Source organism: Seriola dumerili, unplaced genomic scaffold (assembly GCF_002260705.1).
Source record: "Seriola dumerili isolate Sdu_G_001 unplaced genomic scaffold, Sdu_1.0 BDQW01000052.1, whole genome shotgun sequence".
In the NCBI taxonomy this organism is placed as follows: Eukaryota; Metazoa; Chordata; class Actinopteri; order Carangiformes; family Carangidae; genus Seriola; species Seriola dumerili.
Genome location: NW_019174307.1, coordinates 15,698,925 through 15,724,604, shown reverse-complemented (window position 1 = coordinate 15,724,604; position 25,680 = coordinate 15,698,925). Strand labels below are relative to the sequence as shown.

The 25,680-nt window shown below is 41.2% G+C and overlaps 1 protein-coding gene across 1 annotated transcript in view; it reads right to left on the bottom strand.

Moving 5' to 3' along the window:
* Window positions 1-17,179: 17,179 nt before the first annotated feature.
* Window positions 17,180-25,680, bottom strand: part of LOC111218357 (probable phospholipid-transporting ATPase IH) — a 28,777-nt gene continuing 20,276 nt past the window's right edge. The window contains exons 16-29 of the mRNA XM_022740624.1: window positions 25,023-25,096; window positions 24,791-24,894; window positions 23,719-23,900; window positions 23,052-23,285; window positions 22,721-22,898; window positions 22,520-22,622; window positions 21,835-21,980; window positions 21,372-21,431; window positions 20,532-20,659; window positions 20,272-20,407; window positions 18,642-18,707; window positions 18,249-18,352; window positions 17,984-18,149; window positions 17,180-17,257 (exon numbers count right to left, since the gene is read on the bottom strand). Coding sequence (XP_022596345.1) covers window positions 17,180-17,257; window positions 17,984-18,149; window positions 18,249-18,352; window positions 18,642-18,707; window positions 20,272-20,407; window positions 20,532-20,659; window positions 21,372-21,431; window positions 21,835-21,980; window positions 22,520-22,622; window positions 22,721-22,898; window positions 23,052-23,285; window positions 23,719-23,900; window positions 24,791-24,894; window positions 25,023-25,096 — 1,759 coding nt within the window. The remainder of the gene's footprint in view (window positions 17,258-17,983; window positions 18,150-18,248; window positions 18,353-18,641; window positions 18,708-20,271; window positions 20,408-20,531; window positions 20,660-21,371; window positions 21,432-21,834; window positions 21,981-22,519; window positions 22,623-22,720; window positions 22,899-23,051; window positions 23,286-23,718; window positions 23,901-24,790; window positions 24,895-25,022; window positions 25,097-25,680) is intronic.

Sequence of the window (25,680 nt, the reverse complement as noted above, 5' to 3'; positions counted from 1 at the left end):
GGTCCTCTGCAGAGTCACATTGAGGGCTCGAGGAAAAAGCACACTGTGATGCCGGCACAACCAAAAAGAGCTGAGTCACTGTCTGCACAACCTCTGAAACAAACACTGTTCACACTGAAGGTGAGAATGGGGCCCAGCTCTGCACAAACACACACTGATGCACACACCAACCCTGTCGTCAGTGCAACTATTGACACATCAAAGTAGCATAGGTTTCCAAGGAAGGACAAGAGGGGAGGAGGGTGGAGGGGAGCAGAGGGCAGCCGGTGGAGCACAAATCCCCTTCTGCTGCTCGGGCTAATTATATTCCTCCACTCCTTAACTAATCTGCCTTTTCTTTCCCTCTTTTCTGTCTCCCCAGATTCTTCCCTGCATTCATTCCTGTTGATGGAAAAAGCATAAACACTGCACAGAATCAAATCAGCATTTGAAAGAAAAAACATTGTGGTGTATATACACAGCTCAGGGTGTGTTGTTGCTCAGTGTGTAGACAATAACTCAGGTGGAGGAGCAAACAGAGGGTCATCCTTGATGGGAGAGAAGCGTAGTTTCTTTCTGGCAGTCTTATGAGTGTATGTGTGTGTATGTGTGTGTTTGGCTGTGTTGTGTGGTTAAAGCTGGCAAGCAAAAGGCAGTTTGCAGTTTACAGGCTTCGAGTAGAGAAGAGAGAGGAGCTGCACTCTCGCACATACTGATGCCACTGCAGGGGACGAGACACAAAACATCAGGTTCCTATTCAGTGACATTCACCCCTATCCCTCCCCCTCTCTTTTTCAGTTCTCCTGTTAATGAGGTCTGATCCTTCCTTTATGGCATCTCCCACATCCTGCTCACCACCTCATCGATCGCCCATCACTGTCTGTGTGCACCCACACTGACTTCACACTTGCGTGTTCATGCAATTGGGGGAACACAAACATATACACATGCGCACAAAGGCTCAGATGACTTGCCTCTTTCCTCTTATCAACACAAGTTACCATCATGACATGACATCATACATAATGCACTGATACTTAACTGAAGCCAATGAAATTCTCAAATACATAGAACAACAAAAGTCTACAGTCATGCTTGTGGCATGAGCCTGTACATTGTGACAGTGGTGCTTTGAGCTATATGCAGCTTACAATGACAATGTTAACACTGTAATGTTTAGCAAGAGTAATGATCACCATGTTCACATTTCAGTTAAGGAAAGTTAAGGAATCACCATTTTCTGGCTGCCACATTTCACTAAAACACAAATGTTAACCTCATGGGGGTGCTAATGTAGAGAGGAAGTCAGGAGATCACCAAAGTCATTAGGATTCATCCTCTCAAAAGTGTTTGCCAGTCAATCTAACAGAGATTTTTCAGTCTGGACCAAAGTGGTGGACTGTCAAGTTGCCAGACAGACAGATATTGCCATCCATAGAGTCATGCCATTAACGTGGCTAAAACTCTGTTATTCATCCATTTGTATTGCCACAACATAAACATTTGGTTGTATTGACAAACATGATGGAAGTGAATATAAACATACAGTAGATATTAATCTGAAGAAGAACATTACAGGTGACATTTAACATAAAAGATTTCAAATTCCTCTGCAGACAGTTTACATATTTTGTTTGATAGGAAAAATCAAATACATTGTGATCAGTCTTAATGAAATACAATGAATTAAACTGAGAATCCTTTATGACTGAAGTACTGTCCCAAACTCTAGCTACCTGAGTCTTCCTGACCATAGCTGCCTAGTTGGAGACTAATAGTGTCCTGCTGGACCCATCTGGTTGTACACCTGCTCTGCCTTTAGGGATGAACAGCACAGCTCACGTAGCGCAACTGAGTGAACCCTTGACCTCAAGCTAAAAAAAGGAACCTGACACTCACATTATGTTAAAGTCTCAAATATAACCAATTTATAATAACAAATACACTTGTGAGAACATTGGGCTGGTTTGAAATAAAGTTCAGACACTTTCAAAAACATCAGCTACTTCTTAGCTCAGCAACTACAGAAGTCTTACTCATTCTCACACACACACACACACACACACACACACACACACACACACACACACACACACACACACAAGTCATATCAGCTCAAAAAAAACCCTTCCAACCACAAATTTGTCACCATTACCACACGATAAGTAAAACAGCCCCCAAAGCATTGCTGGCTGCAGATGAACACATTCCTGCTGGAAAAGCTGAGACCTGTGACGCACTGAACTGGATGTGTCCCTTTAAATCAACTGGAAGTAGGTCAAATGCCCAGTTAGAGAGTCGAGGAGAGGCTTTCTGTGATTAGAGCTGCAAGTAACAATTACTTTCATAACTAATTAACCTACTGTTGTTTTTTTGTTTTTTTCATTTAATTGATTAATCATTCCCTTTATAAAATAAAATGCCTATCACACGTTACTAGAAGTAAACATATATCATATTTTTTAGCCATGCTAACGCTGTGGCTGTGTGAAGAGCAGTCAGTCAGCATGTCCACCACACCTCAGCAACTGTTGGATGGATTGCCATGACATTTGGTAAATACATATACGTTCCCCTCAGGATTAACTGAATAACTTAACTGGTGATCCATTAGCTTCTCATCCAGCACCATCATCAGGTCAAAATTAAATAGGATGCTGAACATAGTAAATATTTTGACTGTTAGTATTGTTTCTGTCTATCAGTCAAGAACCTTAGTTTGTTAGTTATTTATTTACAGTTATATGAAAAGAAGAAATGGAAACATTTATCCATCCCATGAATTATTTTTGAGTCTAGGCCAAGCTCTGCGCAGTGCTGACTGAACGACTACACTCATGGATGGATGGACTGGATCACTGCAGCTGACTATTTAAGAAAAAAAAGAAGGAAAATAGCCACATTTTGGGATGCAAATAGCTCTTCTTGATCTACATCAGTTTGAAGACATTTCATGTTCGTACAGATCATCATTGTTCTCTCTGAAGAGAAGGAAAAATACTGGGGTTCTGTTTTCTTTATTTTAACGATAGAACACTTCCTTTCCAGCTCAGGGGAAAACGAGCAGTTCCCCACATTAGACAATGCTAAATCCTTTTCATCCTCAGTTGACTTTGTTTCCCTGAATCTCTCTTTTCCTCACTCTCTTCCTCTCTGCTGTCTTCTGCGATCAGCGTTAGACTCCTCTCTGAGCCGATTACAGTTCTCATCCTCCTGCCACAGCAAATTCCTGTCACATTTCCTTCTAAACAGAATGCTCCCAGCAACTGCATATCTGCAAACGTTTAGTATGCTAGCACACAGTTATTGTCTGTACCTGTAAAAAAGCAAGCTATCACAACTGTTTTTCATCATTTGCATTTCATTTTGCTTTTAGCATGTTTGTAGTGGAGTGATGCCACCTCTCAATCTTTAGTTTGAGCATTTTCATTCTTCTAGCTTGGGCATGGCTATGTCCCCCCTCCTTCCTCAAATCCACCCACTCACTACTGCCATACTTTCACCATCTCTGGTGCTGGGAAGGAGAGAATTGAACTGGAGCCCACTGTACTGTATAAATGATTGTGGTGAGCTGCCACCACAGAAAGCTAAAAAATCATGTAAAAGTTAAATGGACTATGTGTGTGTGTGTGTACAGAATATGCATCTATTAAATATTATTCCGCTTCCTAGCTACAACACTCTACCTACTGTAGCTGGACATACACAGTCGGTACAGCCAAAAAGAATAAAAAGAATCATGTTTTATAAACAGTACAAGTCAGTCAACATTAAATGTGCAGCCATGGCTTCTCTAAATGAGGTAAGCCCTCCAATGAAACAATATCAACACCACATGAAATGAAAGATGTACCATCAAAGTGTGTTTCGTCTGTGTGCATTCATGCTTGTGAGAGTAGCTGTGTGCTGGCATTGTGTGGATTAAAGGAGATCTCTATAAATGGATCAAAATAGAAGAGAAGCAAACATCAGAAATCATATTAGTGGCTTTAGATAAAGCAGAACAATCTGTCATTTGATCAGGAGTGATGCATCATGAGGCTGCAGGAGCAACATCAGGACATCACATCTACAGTCTTGGGAAAAAGGGTTCTGGTGTCAACCTCAAAAATGGCTCAGAAATAGCTTTTTTTCCAAGGACTAAATAATGAATCTGCACTGCACCGAGACATGAAACGCCTAAAATGTTTTCACTGCAGCAGCTCCTATTTTTCATGTGAAAGGCTACAGACATACACAGTAGAGCTCAAAAACACTATAGCTCAAACCTGACGGCAAAATCTACTAGGTGGTGTCACTACCTGTAGCTGACAAGTTCATGTTAAGTAATCTGTCCAGGGTTACAGAGGTGTGTTGATCATATATAGGCCACTGTGTCTCCAATGTCTGCCCTCAACAGCTTTTCTGATCAAAACATACACCAAACACTGTAACCGATTAGGGTGGAGCACTGAGGAAATAGGCCAGTGAGGTAGTGTATCAAAACACAAATTAACCTGTTTGCAGCCTCTGTTTCTGCATATTTTACAGACATCCGTGTATAGATTACACATCAGATGCAATTTAACATAAAATGTTAAATTACAATGATAAATGGACAACCTAACTGTAAATAATAATATGTAGTAATTTCAATACCTGTTTCACAACACTGTGTTATGAGATCAAATAATATGGGTTAATATCACATGCCCCACTGCAAGTACAAGCAAGTCCTCTCATAAAAACACAGCCTGCTGGCCAAACACCTGCCTAGCTTGAGGCAGAAATAGCATGAACAGCAGCACATTAAACCTAATGTGGTTTCCTGCAGAAATCTTATTGACATGAAAATCCTGCATTTAGAAGTACTTCACCTATATCCATCCAATCCATGACAAACATATAATGTACGTATAATCCTGTGGAATCAAGAACACAACTGTAGTTTGTGTTGGATGTGTTTTTGTCACCCACCTATGCTTTGGGAGACGGTCCTCAGTCTCTCCAGCAACTCCCCCAGGGCCATCTCCTCTGTCTTCATCCACAGGATCATCCTCCAGAGGGACAGCGGAAGACCAGCTGCCCAGCCAAAAGACACTTTCACAGGAAGAAGAGACAGCTTGCCTGCTTTTCCCTGAACGATGCTTCGGAGAGCAGATGATAGTGAAGAGGATGGGAGAGGGGGACTGTCGCGGTGAGAAGCCCAGCCGAGCAGAAGGGAAGAGGGGGATGCAGCAGGGTAAACTAGCCCAGGATGCGACTGCCTGCCTGTAGTCTTGTTTGACACACAGACGCTGGAGGAAGGAGATTCGAGAGAAAGGGGGTGTGTGCAGCTTGGCAGTGTTGGGATGCTTGTGAGAAATGGATGGTTTCGAGGATGGAGAGGATGCTGCAGAGACGGATGAGGGAATGATGCTGAAGCTGCTAGGGCTGTGACAGCTCAGCTGCAGTGACGAGTCCTCCGCAGAGGGGTGCAGAACACAAGGATGCCGGCAATGGAGGTGGGAGGAGGTGGAGCAGGAGGCAGCGTCATTCACATATGCACACGCACACTTCAGCTTCAGCACACATGATGGTGCAAACCTGTGCAGACCTGGCAGACAGAGAGGGGGAGGGGCAGTGAAGGTCAGCGTTGCAGTTAAAACACAAAACAGCCAATGCAATAGTGACATCCAGTGTGGAGAAGAGGCATAACAGCTGCATCGTGAAACATTTTCAGCCACAGAAGCATACACATTACTACTGGTCATGCACCATTGATTATGCTGCATTGCCACCATGTGACGACACATGGTTATGACAAAAATCATTGGGCTCCTTTATAATAGGGATATTCCTGTTGGATTTCCACCAGACTGCAATGTTGGTCTATTAAAATGTTGAATAAAAGGTTTGTGTTCATTTGATAATACTTACCACTGTTTATGAGGTTTAAACTGAACTGATGTGAGTAAATATCATTCACTAGTGCTCAGCCAGTATATCCCTATGGACAATTATTAGTCACAGAGACACATACCAACAAATCATAACAGAAAATATAGATGGAACAGGAAGACATTACATACAGTTGTAAAAGTCAAGTATGTTAGTATTGCACTTCCATACAACTGGGGCAGCTGTGAGGGGAAGAATTTTAAAAACTAGAAACTATCCCACTGCAATAGGATTGCTGCTTCTGTACAAGCTTAAGCTAATCTGTGTTGCTGGTGTGAGTTTGCATGAAGAAGCAGTTCAAGTATGAAAATATGGAAAAAAGGGATAAAGAACGCAAACTGTAGTTCACGCAGTTAAACACATTCAAAAGTGTGTCATATTGTGTAAGTGAGTCGAAGTACACACAGAAAGACTGAGCTGCATTGCCAAACTGCATTGATTTATAAATAAACTAAATCATATCAATGATCAATCAAATAAATAGACCACATTTCATAGCCACTCAACCTTGAAAGTGATAACTGGTGTCATTTCTTAACCACTGAGTTTATTGTAATCATTTAATAGTTGGTATTTTCTCCATGTAGGCTATAATCAGTTGACAGTTATCTTCATTAGTCTTGTACAATCATATTGTGTGTTTTGCGTGTATAGTCTGTACAACTCATCTCTCACAGGTAATAGTCTGGAATGTGTTATAATGCACAATATATACTATACAAGGTGCAATTATCAAATCATTTGACTCAGGGTTGTACAACAAGATGAGACCATGAAAAATAATTTTATTTTTATGACTTCTTCGCTAGCTATCTTAGATTAGCGGGCACAAGCAAGCATGGCATATGATAAGCTCTCCCTCTCCTGGGGCCTCACGTACAAAACCTTCTGTAGCATTCACACTGAAACATGGTGTACGCACAAAGCTGGAAAGATGCGTACACACCAATACATTCAAATGTATGAAACAGTGCGCATGCAGGATTCCACAGGAATCGTGGAATTGAACACACGTGCACAAAAACTTAAGGTGGCCCAGAAGGGTCAACACAATACAAAAGCCAAAACACAAATGCAAAAGTCACAACACAAATACAATTCAAAGCACAAATGCAAATTGTGACATTAATGTTCAAAGTAACAGCTTCTTCATTCAATGGGACACACGAACTCATAAACGTCAACATACAAGTAGGACAATGAAATTAGGCCCCCTAAGCTGGCAGTTTTCAGCATACAACGTGAAGACCTACAGAAGAATTATACTTTCTTTGGTGTGGGAAATGTGGCATGTGCAGCGTTTTTGAAAGTCGTCTGCTTCCAGTTTTTCCTTCCCATTTTGTGCCGTCATTTAACATTGGGCAGTTGGGTGGTACTCCTGCCACTTTAAAATGGTAGTTCAAACTCTAAGTCACTTTTCTTTGGTTGCCACGTTGTGACAAATGTGCCTACATTCCGGAGAAAACTAGCTACCCTGCGCCCAGTCAAGCTAGCTGCGGGGGGGAAACGGCCAGCTTGCCCCTACTTCCGGATAGGACCCTACGTCCTAATCTCTTCGACACAAGCAGTTTTTTCACATGCAGAAATTTGAATTTCGCATGCAGATTTTTACAGATATACAAAAGGTTGCTTTAAAACTTATTATAATAATATAACTATTTGTGAACACGACTTTACAGCCTGACAGGACCAGATGCCAACACATGACAACAAGTTCACCTGTAACTCCCGAACCGCAGGAAAGTCTGCTCCAGGTGTCTACAGGTGTATTTTCACGTCGGGACGGACTGGTTAAAGTAAGCCATTAACGGACGTTATGCTGTTTTGGCAGAGGTCCGCTGGAACAAGCGCTAACGTTAGCTAATACAATTCAAGTCTGCCCCAAAAACTATAGAATACGCTTCTTCTCACCATCCAATTTTCTCCCACTAATGATACTTTAAAGAGTCTTCAGGCTACGGAAAATGAAGTAAATGCATGTTGCAGGTCTGATTTATAGCTACCTACTCAGGTGATTAGCATCTCTGACAAGGTCCCAACTCCACCCACCAATTTCCTGGATCAAAGGGAACACTTGATTGCCAAGCATGTATCGCATTATAATTATTTTTGTTCAAATACCCACACCTGTCATTAATTCTCTATCTAATTTAATCCCTATAAATATGACCCCACAATAAATGTTGTTCATCATTTCAAGGTACTAGAACAACACTCATGTACCACGTGTCAGGTTTTTTTGCATACAGTGTCATCAATCAAAATAACTCAGAACAACCTGTATTTTCACGCCTAAAACTTTGGTCTTTTTACCTGACATGCATGAGAAATTCTGCCAGGCAGCACAGCACCAAAATTCAGTGAAACTCTCTCACATCACCAAGTTACTAAGTAAGTACTAAATGATACTATTAATTCTTTAACATCCTTTTAAATATTGAGTTTAACAGCTTCATAATTATTTATCAATTTGCACTGTTAAGGATAAATAACTTAAACTTAACTGATTTATAGATTCAGGGTGTACTGGAGAATTTGATATCCTCTTTTCATATGGCTCCACTGTTGAAGTTAGACGTTACTTTTCAACCAAGAGCTCCTGAAATAAGTGTGCTGAACTGCATTTGGATCCATAAAAAAATATTTTTTCTTTATTTCTTTGTTACTGTGAAACACTAACAATTTGCAACACCATTGAGTTTTCCTATATCATATTGACATTATTTGCCATAATCAGCAAGTCATTATGTAGAAACTGCAATGACACAGAAACTGCAAATGACTATGAGACCCTTGAGAAAATGTCATATGAAACAGACCACAATCACACTACATGTATGGGAGGAACAGACAAGTTGAACCATGCAAATTGTACACTTTTACACGCCTCCCTAGAAAAAAAAAACTAACTGTTGACTGTTTTGTTGTTGTAATGTTTAACAACTAGCAAATCTGTAATTTCAAATGTTCCCCAACAACAAAACTCTACAATTCAAAGAAAAGTAACTGCAATTGAACTTGAAGAAAAATATAATCACCCAAACTGCAGAAAGCCACAACAACTCTGAAACAAAGAACAAAACACAGGTGCACAAATTGCAGACTGTTAATGTTTGCACATTCATATAAGCCAAAATACAGGGGAACAACAATAATTGATTTCAACCAAAATGTGAGAACCCTGAAGCTGCAGGACCACACACTCGACATATACTGCACAGCAAATTTGCAATAACCTATTACAGACCCTCAAGATCTTGAGCACTTCCTGGACCATGGACCACTTAATGTAAGATACAACAATGAGGAAACAATCATTGCCATCCAGCCACTCACACATATAGCAGACAAAAACCCCGAAACTGTGGAGCTTTCACATCTAACCACCATTTATCTCTTAAAATGTATTTATATCCAACAATATTGACATTCACTAGTGAAGTGTTTTGTTTTTCATGTGTGGTCAGACAAAGAAAACTACCTGTTAGAGTTCATTGTGTAACTTGTTTCCTTTTGACCACTATTTTCAAGATGGAAGGCAGCACTGGCTTGAAAACCTACTACACATATCAGGATCTGCCAAAACCTCCAAGTGGACTTTGCTTTGTGATTGAATTTTCACTGTCAACAAGATTCAGTGTTACATTCCCTGATGTGGAACCAGGGAATGAGGGGAAGAAACAAATATAAAAGTGTCCCAGGAGGAAAGAAAGATTAGGAGGCAAAACGATGTGAGGAAAACCAAGGACTTCTATTATTGAACACAAATTAAATCGCAGCAAAAGGTAACTCAAAGTGCTGGTTTGAAATAAACTAAACAACCAGGTTTTCACAACATAATACTAAAAGTCAAACAACAAAAGAAATCAGGTAAACAAGGAATCAAAAGCACCCGCCTTCACAGCACGGTGTAGACCACACAGCTCTCATGCTGCCATACACTAGTGCACTGGCTGGGCCCCCTCTCTCCACTCTTATACCTCCCACTAATTGGTGAGTGGGAACAGCTGCGTGCAGCTCACCTCCTCTACTGGGGGAGGAGCGATACCTGGAAGAGAGGGGGAGAGAGCAGCGACACCCAAACACTATTGGGGTTGTAACATTCAGGTTTTCAAAAAAGGTCAAATTGTACTTGTAGCTTCAGTGCCACTCGCTGTGTGAGGAGGTTTTACAGTTTTCTGCTCTGTATCTGTTCACAGATGTTGACAAAAGTGTTACTTCTTTCAGTGTCTTCGCGTCACCACTGATTCAGCAGCAAATGAACGTCTCAAATTTCTGCTGAGTAACCCTCTTCCCAAATATAATGATCAATGTTTCAGTTCTACTCAATTCATTTTTTTACTGTGCCAGTCTGTCACCCTTCTAATCAAATGGGATCTCTGATAGAGTAAACGCAAAACCTCCTCCGGCTTGGTTGGAGACCGGCGTGGGAGAGAGGAGAGCCGAGTACTTTACTTACCCTTCCTGCTCAACCGACTTTCGCAATTGCTGCAGGTATTAGCTGGTTTTGTTTGTTCTCCAGTTTACTTTTCTTATGCTGTTATTCATCTGACTCTGGCAAAGAGATCCAGTGTTCTGATGAGTTTAGCTGCTTTGTCTCATGGACACACAGGAAAGGGTAAACCGGCAGACATGAAATCCAGAAAAACATCAGATGCAAGTGACAACAAAATCCATAAACTTTAGCTGCGAGTGAAGGAATGTTTAAAGCTAACGAGCTGCAGCGGTAAGTGAAGGTGAACTGCAAGTAAAAGTCCAACAGCAGCTGTGCATGAAGTTCAAGTCACTAATAAATAATTACCCACCTTTCATAAACATACAGTTCATTAATTTGAAAGCGATTATGACTAAAAGGTTTAAATGTCACATATAGTATTCCTGTGCCCAAGGACAGTAAATCAGTATTATCTGATTATACCTAAAGCCACAAATTGGAGAATCCTCAAATTGTATCAAAAGTGTCAGCGGTTGTGTATTTTATTAAAACATGGATTAAATGTAATAAGTGATAAATGAAAGGTGGGATGCATGAATTGCATTACTCTTTTTAGTTGAACCCTGTTGAGTGCAAATGATGAACTAATCCAGCAGAAAAACATGGAAGTATAGACTTGCTTGCAAATGTCAATATTCTAAACAAGCCAAATGCTTGATTGAAGTTTTTGATTGAAGTTATATAGCTGAAATTACTTTGAGCCACCGGGGGAAATAAGTTACCCCACTAACCCCATAATCTACGGTAGCTGTGTAGTGTACGCCCAAACAGATCTCATCCAGATTTTAAATTGGACGTAAAGTTTAAAATTTGAAACATTCATTTTGGTGTGACAATTCTGAGACTCTGATACTTAAAAAAAATAAAAACATTTCCACTGTGAGTCAGTGCAATGCTAAATGTGTGTGTGTGACTAGTGTTTGTGGGCAGGTGCAGATACCGAATGGCTTGATTAAGGGGAATGAAGATCAGGTGTGTTAATTGGGATGTGGACACAGACTGAGGTCTACTACTAAAAGGGGCGGGGCATAACAGGGTCTGAAATGACAGGATAGGTTAAAATGTCAGCTATTGATAATGGCAGAACAAATACATAAATGACAGGGTGAAGCTGCTGTTGTGACATTAATAATACACAATGAAAAGAGGACAAGTGTTTTCACTCTTTCTTTATTACAAGCAGAATGACAATACAGTGCTTTGCCCTCATTTGCTACAGACAGGCTGGCAAAAAGTCAACAAGTGAACTTTTAAAATCTTTATTCCCCCCACCCTCCCACCCACCCACCAAAATAAAGGTAATTTCTCAAAACCTGTTTAGTAATACAAACAGTGCTGTACTGAAAGTATGATATGAAGCGTGCTACCCAGAGCACAGAAGTCGACATTTCAGACCTTTGCCAAGCTCAGGAGTGACAGGATGAGCACCTGCTGTTGTGCTGATGGACTTAGAAAAGCAGTTTGACATTCTGATCAGCAGTAAAAGGCTGGTGTGATAAACCCATTTTGAGACAGAGGCTGACACCTACAGACAGTTCATTCCATGTCAAGTTATTTGGTCACTTTCTTTTCTCACCCACTACAATCTTCTTAGAAAAATAACTTGTGAGGAAGAGTGAACACTTACAAACCCCAGTCGACAGACAATAGACCTTGTTTTTAGGGGAAAACTGATCTCTTGTAGAACAAAGTGCAGTGTGTAGACCTATTGATAAATCTCTAATGAATCATATAATGTATATGTTGCTCTTATTTTGGTTACAAACTTAAACACACATTGTAACAGAGTTAAAATATAGTCTTCTCTCTGGGATACAAAAGTAGCAAAAGAAATTCTCACAATGGCCAACACAAAAATGACAAGAAGTAGTGAAAAACTGAGCTGTGGAGGACTCACCTAAAAAAAAAAAGTTTGAAGAATGACTACAAAGAATTCCCCATCACATCATTAAAGTACAGCAAGGTGGAACGCTGTATAACAAGCACAAAGGCCCTTCATTTAAAACGACCATTGTCTGGATGTTGAGCCCGAACAGGTCCAAAACACCTGGTGGAGGTTTTGTGGGCTTTGAGTGAGACAAATTCAGACCTCCAACCAAACTGGTGAACCATCTGTACCCCAGTAAAAAACACTGAACAGCTGTTTTTAAATCTATACATGTTGGCAGATGGTGATGTGTACGAAAATAAACTGTATAAACATACAAAAATGCTTGAGAATCTGACATTCAAGACTTCCCGAGTCAGTCATTCGCTATGCAACGCAACAGATATGCTTTGGACAAAGAGGACTTCAGATGTTAGAAATGCAGAAAAGAGGTTCATCCATAATGAGCTACAATCTTCAGCTGGAGGACATGATGGACAAATCAGTTCAACATTCTCACTGATTTGATTGTGACATCGCCGATTCAAGTCTCCCTCCTACTTACAACAGACTATATATAACACCCCGTCTCACTACAATATACATACCAAAAGTTACATCCACACATAAACAGTGACTGCCATCAATAATTTTAGAACAATACAGAAAAACTCATGGATTAATGCAACACAGGGAAAACCCCTTATAATGTGACTACATGACATTAGCATTCTTACATTTACTTTTGCATAACACAGAGCATGGCAGCAAACGTACAAGCACAATGCAACAGTGAGGAATAGCATGTCATTCAGGACATCATAAATAAAGACTGCTGCTGTTACCCTACATGGCCACATGGAGGCGGGAGTGGGTACAGTGTGCCCATTGTTCATGGGAAAGAAAAGGTGTCATGATATAGTTTGTGATGAATGATGTCTGGGGATGAAGGCGGATAAGGAACAACTGAGAGAAGAACAGATCAGTGTGCAGCAGAGAGATCCAACATGAAACACTGGCGGATAAGAAGGGAAACAAAGCGTGACACTATCATGATGGTAAAAAGAAAGCTGAAAGAGGAATAATAGGCACACTGTACCAGACATATATGCCCGCTGAACCTCCTTGTACTCTCACAAACTTGTTTAAATTGAGCTAGAAATATAATCCACTGAAAATGGGTATCTATGAATTAAGGCAGGGTGGTAGAATACTGCACATCCCTCTTCAGATTTTCCCCATTTCTCTCCTCCAGCTGATGGGTGTGTGTTTGTGTGTGTGTAAGGCTTAGTAAAACACCACTTCTGCTTTTTTTTTCTTTCTTTCTTTCTTTCTTTCTTTTTTTTTTTTTAACACATTTCTCCTTTGGCTCCTAGCCTGCTGCTGTGTGGTTACCTGTAAGGCAAAGGTGTGTCACATAAAAACATACAATAACAGGCAAATTCATGCATACACTCACGCACATGCACACTCACGCACACCTAAAGGGCTGAGCTTGATGACTGCCCCTTACTTGGCCAGACCACATACTGTACATAAATGTTTTCAACAAACATTTACAAAAGAAGCAAAAAAAACAAACAAACAAAAAAGGACACAAAAGTGGAGGAACAGGCAAGAATGTGAGACTGAAAATGAGGACAAGGAATACAAAAATGCCCGACTGTTGACATATTGAAACTTGACAGTTCCATAGTGCAAGGAATAATGCACCTTCACGTGGTTCCCCTTTTTGTTCTTAGACTTTTTCAAGTAAGAGTTTGAGCAGGAACTTTGATGAGACTAAGACAGGGACGACACTGTAACAAAAAGATGTTACCAACGTATGAGGATGAGGAGTCAGAGCAATAATATCTAAAGGGTTGTCCACTCAGGTGTATTCCAGAAAATGCACATGGTAAACTCAGCATGGAGTGCCCATGCTTTAGACAAATGTGAACGTGTTTGTATTTTGTTCTATAAATCCTTGATCCTTGAGGTGCAGGTCTTGGTCGCATATCTTGGGATGTACTACATGCTGTGTGTTTTTAGCCGACAAGAAATCACATACACATAGTTTCAGAGTGTTGCATTTGTGTTCACACGGAGGTCTCCGGCCCTGGAGCGTAGTAGGCGAATCCCGCCCCTGAGAGACGGAGCGTGTAGGGGCTGAGGGCGCACAAGTCTGCCCCTCCCCCTTCTGCCAAGTGGGCCAGTAGTTTCTGGGGCAGGGAATCAGACCTGCGGAGCGACAGCGTCTCGGCAGCGCCAAGGTGGTGGTGAGAGGAGTCCGTGCTCGTGCCTTTGTAGGATCGACGAGACGACAGTGGAGTCAACTCGGCCACGCCACCCCGCGAAAGCCTCTCGTGATCCTGCAGAGAGAGGGAGGGAGGATGCACCGTCACCAGACAATTCAAAACAGAGAAGACTAAATCAAAACAACAGAAACAAGCAAAAAAAAAAAAAAAACGATGAGAAAACATGTGAGACGGCTTGATGTATAAGATCAGCAGAACAGAGCAGGGTTATAATCAGAAGGTAAAGGTTGGTTTTAGATATCCAGATGTTTAGTTTGAATGATTAATGACCTCATGCCGTGGACCCCTGGATCAGATTTACCGAACAAACTGAAAAAAACATTCAGTAAGTGTGGATACTATACAAAATTGATCATTATATGAAACCCTCTGAAAATTCCCATTATGATTAATAGTCATGTTAGATTTAGCATGCTGAAGAAATGAAGACATAATTCACACTTGCAATTTCACCCTCCAACACCAGATGTCATCAGTGTCTCTGGTACAAAATGACACTTCTCAGATACAGAGTATTTGGTTTGCTGAGGTGCCTGGGAAACCTGGGTAAATATTTTTCCAGATCACTTTTGTCTGTGACATCAGCGTTGGATTAGTCAGTCTACTAGTGGCACTGCCTAATAAAATATGAGCTTGGTAACTAACTAAATCGGTATAAGTCTCTAAAACCTGACATATTACATAATTAAACCTGCTTTGATCCAGAACCTTCACTGTTAGACCCTCAACTTTACTTTGACATCTGTCGTAAGCTACAGTCCAGGACCAAAACCAGTCACAAGTTTACAACTTGTTGGAGCCCACGTGAGAAGTGGCAATGGATTTAAAGAAGCCTGGGTCTAATAAAGAGAGGATAAAATTTCTAATTTGGCTGCTACCCAGATCAAGTTAATTCCCAGCTGACATGCGATGAGAAGGACAGCACGCTTTGAAACCAGCACTGCAGAGTTAATTGGATATTGTGATTCCTGAAAGTAGGTTTGACGGAAGGAAACTTGTCATGCAGACACACTTATGCAGGGCCAGCCAACCCTCCCCTCCTCAAGCCCAAGCCATAGCATGACAGCATGCTCCACACAATGCACAGCAGCAGGCAGCGTCCTGGTAGCAGCATTAAGAACCCGACTCCCCACTGTCAGTGCCCTCTGTGTGCTGTTACCACGGTGATCATAGCCCACCTAGGGAGAGGGGGTGGGTGGGTGGACTCTAGGGTTTGATGAGCGGGGTGCTGTGGCTGTGTGACATCATGGAGTCATAGGTCCTAGCAGCTTTTTCTCCACTGTCTCCCTCACAGGTCCTATCAGGGTGGAGCGGGTCCTGTTCACTGCCCCCCCCTCCACCAGCAGGACCAGGAGCCACACAGCCCTCCAGGGCCCCCGCTGTCCTTACCTTCTGTGGGTGACGTCAAAGGAAAGGAAGTGATAATGGAATCTCCTCAGACCTCACGTCTTGTATTTACTAACATCCAGCTTGTGCTTAGAATCTGTTAGATCTGACTCGAGTCCTCACCTAACATCAGAATGAAGCTCAAAATGTGTTTGGAGTGACTACTTTTCTCTTCCTTTGTTGTGTGTGGGAAAACTGTCAACCCTGTTAAACTGATTGAAGAGCAATCCACAACAATCACCTGCTGCGGCTTTTTGGTACCTCACTTAGGTTATGGACTTCAATACACTGTCCTGGTTGTTTGGCTTAAACAAATAAAGTGCAGTGAGGACACAGTTACTCTATGTTCACTATAGTAAACATCTTTTCACCTAGTCACTGAATGTGACTTCCTATTAGATCCCAGTCTGTCTTCACTGAGGAACATGTGTATTTAGCACTGTTTAATTGTGACCTGATGACACATTTAAGAAATAGGTGTGAACAGCACCATGGACCTTTAGCATGGATCTTTAGCAACACTAGGTTGCTGATCCTTGATTTGGGATTGTAAAGCTTTTCTGTAAATCAGATAATGGTTAGATAGTTAACAATTAGTCTGAAATTGTTTAATAATTACAAAGAACTGCAAAACGTCTGCAACTAACTTAATTTGAAATTACGTGTAAATGAATGTAAAAAAAAAAAAAACTGAACCAGAGAAAGTTTTGCAATTTAAAAGTTACTTAAACTGTTAATCTATTGTAATCTACTGATATTTATTTTTTCCAGATCCATTCATTATTTTTTTCATATGAATAATTATTGGACTATTCAATGAGCCTAAACTATTCTTGTCAATGAGTCCTAGGAAATCCTAGCAGGACATCATCCTACCATCCATAACATAACATCTTCCAAAAGGAAACAAAAACAAAAGACAAGGTGACATGAAGACATGAAAACATGGTTACATAACAGTAAATATGAAAAGGGACACGAAACACAAAACACAGGAAATATACAATGAAAGGGTGATTTCATAAATGGCAGGAATAGCATACTATGAATGTAACCTGGTTCACACACCAGACATTGCGGCATCATCAATAGCACCCTAGTAGTTAGTTTCACATTAGGCGAGGTGTCAAGACAGTGATAAGTGGTTTACACTGCAACATGCCACCATGCATACAGAGATGAGGGCTTAAAAGAGTCACCTCCTCTTCCTGCTCCTCTCTCGTCTCTCTGGGCCAATCAGAAACTCATTCTGCTGGAGGACTGAGAAAGCATGAAGATGGTGGACGGCTCCACAGTAAGGCACGGGCGAGTGGACTGCAGTTACCACGAAAGTGCGAGTGAGTGCGGAGGGCAGAGTCACAACCACACAGGAGCAGTGGGGAAAGAAACAAGAGAGGAGAAGAAAAACGGGAGAGTGATGAGGAGGGAGGAAGGAAGAAGAAAAAGGAGGATGGCAGCGGTGAGGATAAGGCATTAAAGGGTGATTGAAAGCAAAAAGGGAGAAACAATGGAGGGTAGTGTGAATTTTGATTAGGGTGGTCCATTAGGGTGCAGTGACAAGGGAGAAAAGAGAAGAAAGAAAGAGCACAGGAAGAAGAAATCTGTCAGACCCTTCATTCATTTTTCCATTCATGGTGAAGCTTGCTTCACAGGAAGGTGAGGTGAAGCCACAGGGAATAGGAGGTCAAACTAAATCACGCTGATGCTCAAAGCTTTTAGGGGTCTTAATGGTCTTCCTGGATGATTAATAGAGTGGAACAGATTTGAGGCTTATTCATATGGTTTATCACTATCAAAATATTATATAGTATGAGCCAGGATTTAAGAATTTCAGTTTGTGAACCGAAATGCAAAAAAAACAACAACAAATAGTTTATCTTTTAAAAATGGGAAAGCATTAATTAGTCATTGGTTAATGGCTTCAGCAAAGCATTTAGTTAAGAATATAGGCAGAAACTATAGGGAAAATTATAAAACATAACTTGGGAACAAGACTATTCAAAGCTTCAGTTTCACTGTGGAGTTGGTGCTGAGATCTACCTGTGCACGTTCGGTGGCTGTGGGACACATGGCCCTGCAGAGGACCTTCTTGATGACATCTGGCAACAAGCTGACTGTGATAAGTAGGATGATGCTGAGCCAGGCCGGACCACTAGATAGCATCTGCATGAACACGTAGTACATCCTCTGGTAGTTCAGGAAGGGCCTGGGCGGCAATACGAAAGACAGAAATGGATTGGTTTTCTAGAAATGTACTAATCAAAGTAAAGGTTACAAATACTAGTGAAAACAAAGGATGTTATACCAAATGATGCCTCCCCAGAGAAGAGAGAAAATAACGTAGAAAAGAAGTGATCCCCAGATGACAAAGTGATTGATCCAGGTCCAGTGGTGTGTGTCCAAGGCAAGCTGAAACAAAGAAGAACATATACATAGTAAACATCCAACCAGTCAATAAAGCCATTGACTTTGCCTTTAGGCTTTACTGTTGTGCAAACTGAGCAGCCAGTGCAGTCGATTATTTATGTAACATAATAGTTAACATGAGCGCCCCGAGCTTGTCCTCGCATACAGTCATGCACACGTGCATTGGTAATGAACTCTTTCAAATGGAGGGATTATTATGCAATACAATCGACATGAGTGTTTTTCTTTTTTTTCGCCCCCATTTAATATCCAAAGACTCATGCTCACACACCTTGAGCGTAACGGTGAACACCAGCACAGTGAAGACGAGAGTCCCGAATGTCCAGTTCCCAAACATCTGCGAGGGGGAGAGAGGAAGAAGAGGGTAAGTGGCTACATCAAGTCACATAACCCTGCTCATGGATTAGTGAACATCCTACGGTTTTACAGTGCAGACAGACACCTTCACATCATATCTGCTGTGGTGAGAGGTAATCTGTTAGGAAAAGAGTATTCTCTGCGACTGTCTTTTAAGGTTTGTGGGCCAATAAGCCGAGAATATTTTCAGTTCACCTCTCAGCATCCACATTTTTTCTACCTGCTGAAATCCTAGGAAGGTTTAAGCAGACATCAACAGTGAACAGATGGAATGAGAGTTGGGGGGAGAGAATGAAGGAGGGTGGAGGAAGAAAAAGATCAAGACAAAGAAACTGGGGAGTTTATGTAGCCACAGCTGGTTGTTGGTACCAGTAACTGTGCTAGAATTCCTTCATTCATTACGCCTTTCCTTTTTGAATGGCAGAATTTTTGAGAACTGCTGTTTTACACCTGTTTTTTTGTTTGTCTGTGCAGAAAGCACACAGGATGAAAACAATTCAGCCACTCCATGAATGCTGGAGCAGTCAAATTAAAAACCAACCAACCTCATAAACTGCTACCACAAACACATGGACAAACGCGCACGCCCGCACCCACGCACGCACATACGCACACGCGTACACACACACACACACACACACACACACACACACACACACACACACACACACACACACACACACAGATGCACAAACACATTAGACAGAAAAAACAAACAGATGTTGGATCTTAATCTATAGCACATACTAGCAATACTCTATCTACTACAACAAATAAACACAAGGATAATGTGGGGGGGGGGCATCTAAGGTTTCTACTATGTCAGTGGAGTTGTTAAGATCAGGTACTGTGCAGGATTCAGGGCTTTACAGAGATTAGGGGAATAATGGAGCACAAGAAAACTACACATTCAAATGAAAGTGCATGGATGATGTGAAGTGAGAAAGGATGAAACCGGATGAAACGGTCAAACTGAAAGCTTAAACGGTACGACAGGAACTAAAAGAGCGTGAAAGACAGAGAGAGCTGACAGGGAGGGAGACAGGCTTACCATCTGTGTGTTGGTGGTCATAAGCTGAGGAAGAAGAAGAAGAGGAGGAGGAGCAAAATAAAGAGAGAGGAAGCAGAGAGAAGGAGGGGGAAGAAAAGAGAAAAGAATCAGGACAAAGGGTAAAATGAATTTCAGGATGTTTCAACTTAAAAAACAGGACCAAAGGCAATTAAAAACAGTCGACATGATACAAATTAACAATACAGAGAAAGATGCTATTGCGTTGTCGATATGAATGGAGATCCAATGTTGCTGATCTATAAGGGAGCCCCAGGACAGAAACCTTACTGTTACAGATAACAAAAATACGACCGCCAAGTCACTTAACACTTAACTCCTCTTTCATGAGAATCCAATGGAGATGGATGAGTGTTTGTAAAGACAGTACTTTCTTTATATCCATTATCCTCCTTTAATTTCCCTAAAGGACACCTCAAACACCCCACAACACTTGTTTTATTTTATTTGTACTCGCTTCACCAAAGAGGCTCACCTGGCCGTTGCTGGTGAAGGTGGTGTTGTCAAACAGGAAGTAGGCACCAAAGAAGAAGATAACAGCGTCAAACACTCCCAGGCACGTCCAGTACAGGAAGACCGGCCAGCGGAGGAGGGAGTTCTTTGCGATGTCCCTGCGAGAGAGGGTCAGAAAAAAGAAGCATTTGAGTGAAGGCAACAAACCTTTTGTTGTAACAGTCAAATGATATTTTTACTACCACAACATTTTTGGGACGTCAGATTTTCTTCAGACCACACCTGTACAAGGAGGGCTCCCGCTTGAGTGTCTCCATGGTGACGTGCTTTTCAACCAGGCTGTAGAGGAGGATTGGGAGTGAGGTGAAGCTGATGTTGTACAACGTCAAATAGGCGGTGTCGTACAGAGGCTGCCAAGGGACAACATATACAAACATATACAGCATTACACATCAGGAACTAAAAGGCCATCTTAAAATTCAAATCGAATGAGTTGTTTTCTTGGCCATTTGGGGCAACGAGCAGAAAAACACAACATCTGACATATTAATGTTTTACAAAGTTCTTATGGCAACCGTGTTTGCAAACAGCTGCTTACATTTATTCGGAGTTGTGCTTCTGGCAAAATACAACTCCAATATTGTCCAATATTAATTCTTCTTTAATTATTTATTTATTCATTTTTATTCTTTATTGGTCTCTACTGCTAAATGCTACACTATGTCTGTCAGCTATTTGGTTCTCTGCAGGGATGTGAAGTGTGTTTTTTCAGAGCCTTTTCACTGTAAACAGCTGGTGGATGCTCTTAAAAACAAGACTGATGAAGCAGAATTTGTTAGCCAGAAAACCAAAATAATGACGTAAAAGATGTTATAATGCTCGGTAGAGTTGAGGGGAACTACAGAATGAGGTGATAAACATCTGTGATGTCTATGAACAACACCTTTCATATTAAACATCATCATTATTGACATAAAAATGCAGCTTTAAAAGTAAACATAAAAAACAGTTTTGACAATGTGAAACTAATTTAATATACGACACTGTGAGGATACGTAATCAATTTACATACTACACTGTGTGCCTGCATACTGTAACCCCAGCACAGTATAAACAACTTACCTGTTGGGAGAAACCACAGAAGAACTGATACAGGAACTGAGGAAAGATGAAGCATACATTCTGGAAAGATTTAAGAGTTGGAAAAACAACAAGTAGAGAAAGTGATAAGCTTGTGACAAGTACATGTGAAGAGATTTGAAGAATCTAAAAATGCTACTATCTACACATTTCTGTTTAAGCAGAGATTGCGCTATAAGCTCACTGAGTGGGCCGCAAAGAGCTGGCCTGCCAAAAGGAAAAAATGAATCAGTTGGCAGGGCACTGCTTTCTGTGGAAGCCGCCCACACTGATCATCGTGGCCATGAATCCAGGAGAGAATGTTGCACCAGGGATTCGTGAATCCAGTAATCTGTCAGAGTAGCTGAAAAATCTGGTTCTTTGTAACTCAGTGTTTCACTGGGAATTACGATAAAGTGATTAAAATGTGTGAGCCACTGGAGTACACAAAGCATTTGTCTAGTACCTTGTAGAAGAAGTACTGAACAAGCTCAGCAATTCGGATGTAGTAGTAGTGGCCATGAACAAGTAGCATCTTTTTAAGATGTTTAAACTTGGGGATGGCGTAGTCACTGTTCCTCGCTGCCTGTCGGCCTTCTTTACCCATGATGCCTGGGGAAACATAAGAGGCTGTTAAATTTAATCTGATCAGGAATGTAACAAAGCCATCAATGAGTTATTACTATGTTTTATTGGCTTAATTTGCAGGTATATTTGACCATTTTTAAAATCAAGTTTAATATATTGTTTTTTTTATAGCTTATATATGATTTATAATTATTTCATTTCAATTTCTGCTTAAAGATTTTAAGCAGAAAACTTCACAATTAAATAACTCTTATATTCACCATTTCAATGATCTTGGATAATAAAATGTATCAAAAAATATCCTGCAAATATCCTGAGTAAAGATGATCACCAAATTAGAGGGATGCTTTGCAAAAATGTTTGTTTACATTATGTGTCCGGGTAAAAAGAAGAAGAAGCAAATATTGGCTCATACAGTTTCATCAGATTTCCTTTATACTCCAATAACAATGTCAGAATAAGCTTTGAAAATCAACTCAGGCTCTAACAGAAACAATGTCTTTCATATTTTAATGGATAATTTACCAAATTAGCCACTAATTAGAGGAGTGAAATCAGCTCACCAATGCCCACATGTGCTTCCAAGATCATGCTGACATCGTTGGCTCCATCACCGATGGCGAGGGTTATGGGGTGCTCCTTGGAAGCTTTAATTAGCTTCACAATCTGCAGAAACAAAAACCCCATTTCAATCACTACAACCATTTATCACTTAGGAAGGTGCCTGGAGTATATTGGTAAAAAAGGAAGTGCAGTTCTGTCACCTGTGCTTTCTGCAGTGGTGCCATGCGACAGCAGAGCACAGCACTACAGTTGCGACAGATCTCCAGAAAGATCTCTCTGTAGTTGCCGTGGCCTGCGCCCTCCTGGTTAGGCTTTAATACTGCAGACAGAGTGGCCCCGTCGATGATCAGGCCAAAGTCGAGACAGTCTACCGACAACCTGGAAGAAATTATCACAGACCAATCAAAAGGAGGACTTATGTACACACAACCAATTGTCAATGTGTGTGGTCGTGAAATTCTGATTTGACCAAAAGTAAAGTGTACATATACTGTTGAATGATGTGTTAGATACACATGCAGTGTCTCGTACCCAGAAATAGAACGTTGTCTGAGAACGGTCCTGTTTAGTTCGAACAGAACATCATGCAGACTCTGCTCCTCTGTGCGTTTCTTGGTCAGCTCCAGGATCTGCGTACTTCGACGGAACAGCTTACTAGCGTAGCAGGTAGCCGCCGCCGTCTCCATCTTGTCTCCCGTCAGGACCCAAACTTTCATCCCAGCCTTATGCAGTGACTCAATGGTATCTGCAGCTTTCTCCTGGAGCCTGCACATCAATAAGTCAATGAGAGTTTCAGCCTGCAGTCGGGTAGGTTAAAGCATCCATCAGAACTTCAATCAATTACCAACTGGTGACAACTTATCAATGCACGACCACCCCTGTCCCTGCTCATCACCACTTTATCTATTAGGCAGTCAAACTGTCAGTCAGTTAGGGTCAATACTGAGGTCTACTTTGTCAGAGGACAAACACATTTGGTATCACAGCACAGTGAAGAAAGGAACCAAACTGTATTAGTTTTAGTAGTAAGTCACCTCTCTGAGCTCAGGCTGAATCTTTTTTGGCCTCATGAGTCATGATAATACTTTGAAGACGACTTCATGACTCATTAATCTTCCCTTCTGTCTCACTGCTTTTAAATCTTTCCCTTCCACCCCCCCCATCCCCCCCATCCCCCCACCCTTCCCCGGTAACCAACCTGTCCTCCACTGCTGTAGCACCCAAAAGCACAAAGTCCCTCTCGATGATGTCATAGGCCTGTGCCAGCCTCTGCTCCCTGTCCTGCAGGGCCATCTTGGCTTCAGTCAGGTGATGACATGCCGCCTCATATTCTGACTCTGACAGCCGTCGATAGGCGACGCAGAGAGTGCGCAGCCCCTCCTGGTGTCACAGTGTAGAGAGAGAGAGACACTCGATCTGTGATTTCATATGCAACCATGTTATCTGATGTCACGTGACCCTAACTAAGTTTGTCAAAGTTAAAGATAATTGTGTTTTTTTTTTTTACACATCCAGTTGCCACACAGCAGCATTAGTATTAATTTATTGCTGTATTCACCCAATGTAAGTCCATTATTCAATCTCCTGTAAGCTCTGCTTTGATGTTCAAAACCCCTGAGGGAAACATCTGGCTCTTTAACTGCTAAATGCTTCACCACGCTCACCAGCTAGTCACTAACTTTGTCTGCTATTTGGTCCTGGGCAGGTAGCATACAGTGACTTTTTTAGAGCTTTTTTATGCTGAAATAGCTGGATGTTAGGTCAATTAAATCAGTCAGACTGAAACAAGATGGTAAAATCATGGCCTGTAAACCAAAACAATGTGCTGAAAGTTGCTAAAACACTCCGCAGAGCAGAGGGAAACTGAAGAATTGCATCATAATTCTCTGTGGGTCCAGCAAACAACCCAAGTCAATCAATCAGCTCATTGCTTATATACAAATATTGATTTTTCTTTAAGACGCCGATAGATGCCTTTTACTCTGACTTAAAAAAATCTAAATTAACTTTAAATTGAGCTTCTAAAGTTTGAGCCTCTAAAGTGTTCAATGTTTTGCTGAATTTAAGTCTTTGCAGGAGCACTGACATTATCATGAGTCACTGAAACTTATATTTCTGAAATTCTTTTCATATTTCAAGAGGCAGAAGCTTGTAAGGATAAATTACTGCCCTTAAATTACCAGCCAATGATATTTATACTAAAACTGGACTGATGTGATGTAATATCAAACCCATTATATATTTACACTGCTTAATCTCTTTACACTTACGACAGCGTTCTGCTCCACCCGGGCTTTCACTTGCTCCACTTTCCCAGACACCACCCGTGGAAAAATGGACGAGTCTGCGCCCTTACAGAAGAGCAGGTATTCTCCTGAGAGCCCCAAAACAACATATACACAAAAAAACATTTTTAACAAACTGCAAGACTGTTCTAGTTTCGTAAAAAGCATGAACATAGCTCTGGTTTCTGTTTCACTCCTGTGTCAAAGTCCTTCTTACCTGAGCTTGACTTGACTATGACACTCATTCTCCTCCTGACGGAGTCGAAGTTCAGCACATGGAGCAGCTGAAACCTGAAGGAGAGACAGCACTGGGGGGTTCACTTTTTGTTAACACTCTTGCAAATGAAGTGAAATATGTCCACAGGAGATTTTTGATTAATTTGTGGTAAGTGCATATTCTAATTTCTGGTCAAGCTCTAGTCTGTTCTTGAGCAGACCCCAATGTGGTGATGTGAAAAAAGAGGGTACGATAAAAAACAGAACACAGTCAGGGATTGATTGGTTTTATCTGACTTTTGAAAAAGGTGCTTGTCCGGCTTCAAATGCCACCTTCAATATTACAATAACATAACAACAATACAATAAAGTTTGATAGTGTTCAATCAAGTAGGTTTTCCACTGGTGTGGTTGTTTGTGTACTGGGCCAAAAGATTCAGTTTCCTTATAAAGGCTTAAAACAGCAAGTGTGAGAATACTCTAGAACCTTTTTGCCTTTCTATTGCAAGTCTTCACATCACTGGTTACACTCCCTCCCCTCTCCCGCTCCCCTGTTTCCTTAAAATAGCTCACTATTGACAGACCACTGCAGAGAGTGATGGAGAGAGAGGACGGTTACATGAACACTTCCTACGGATCACAACATTAGACACTTTCCA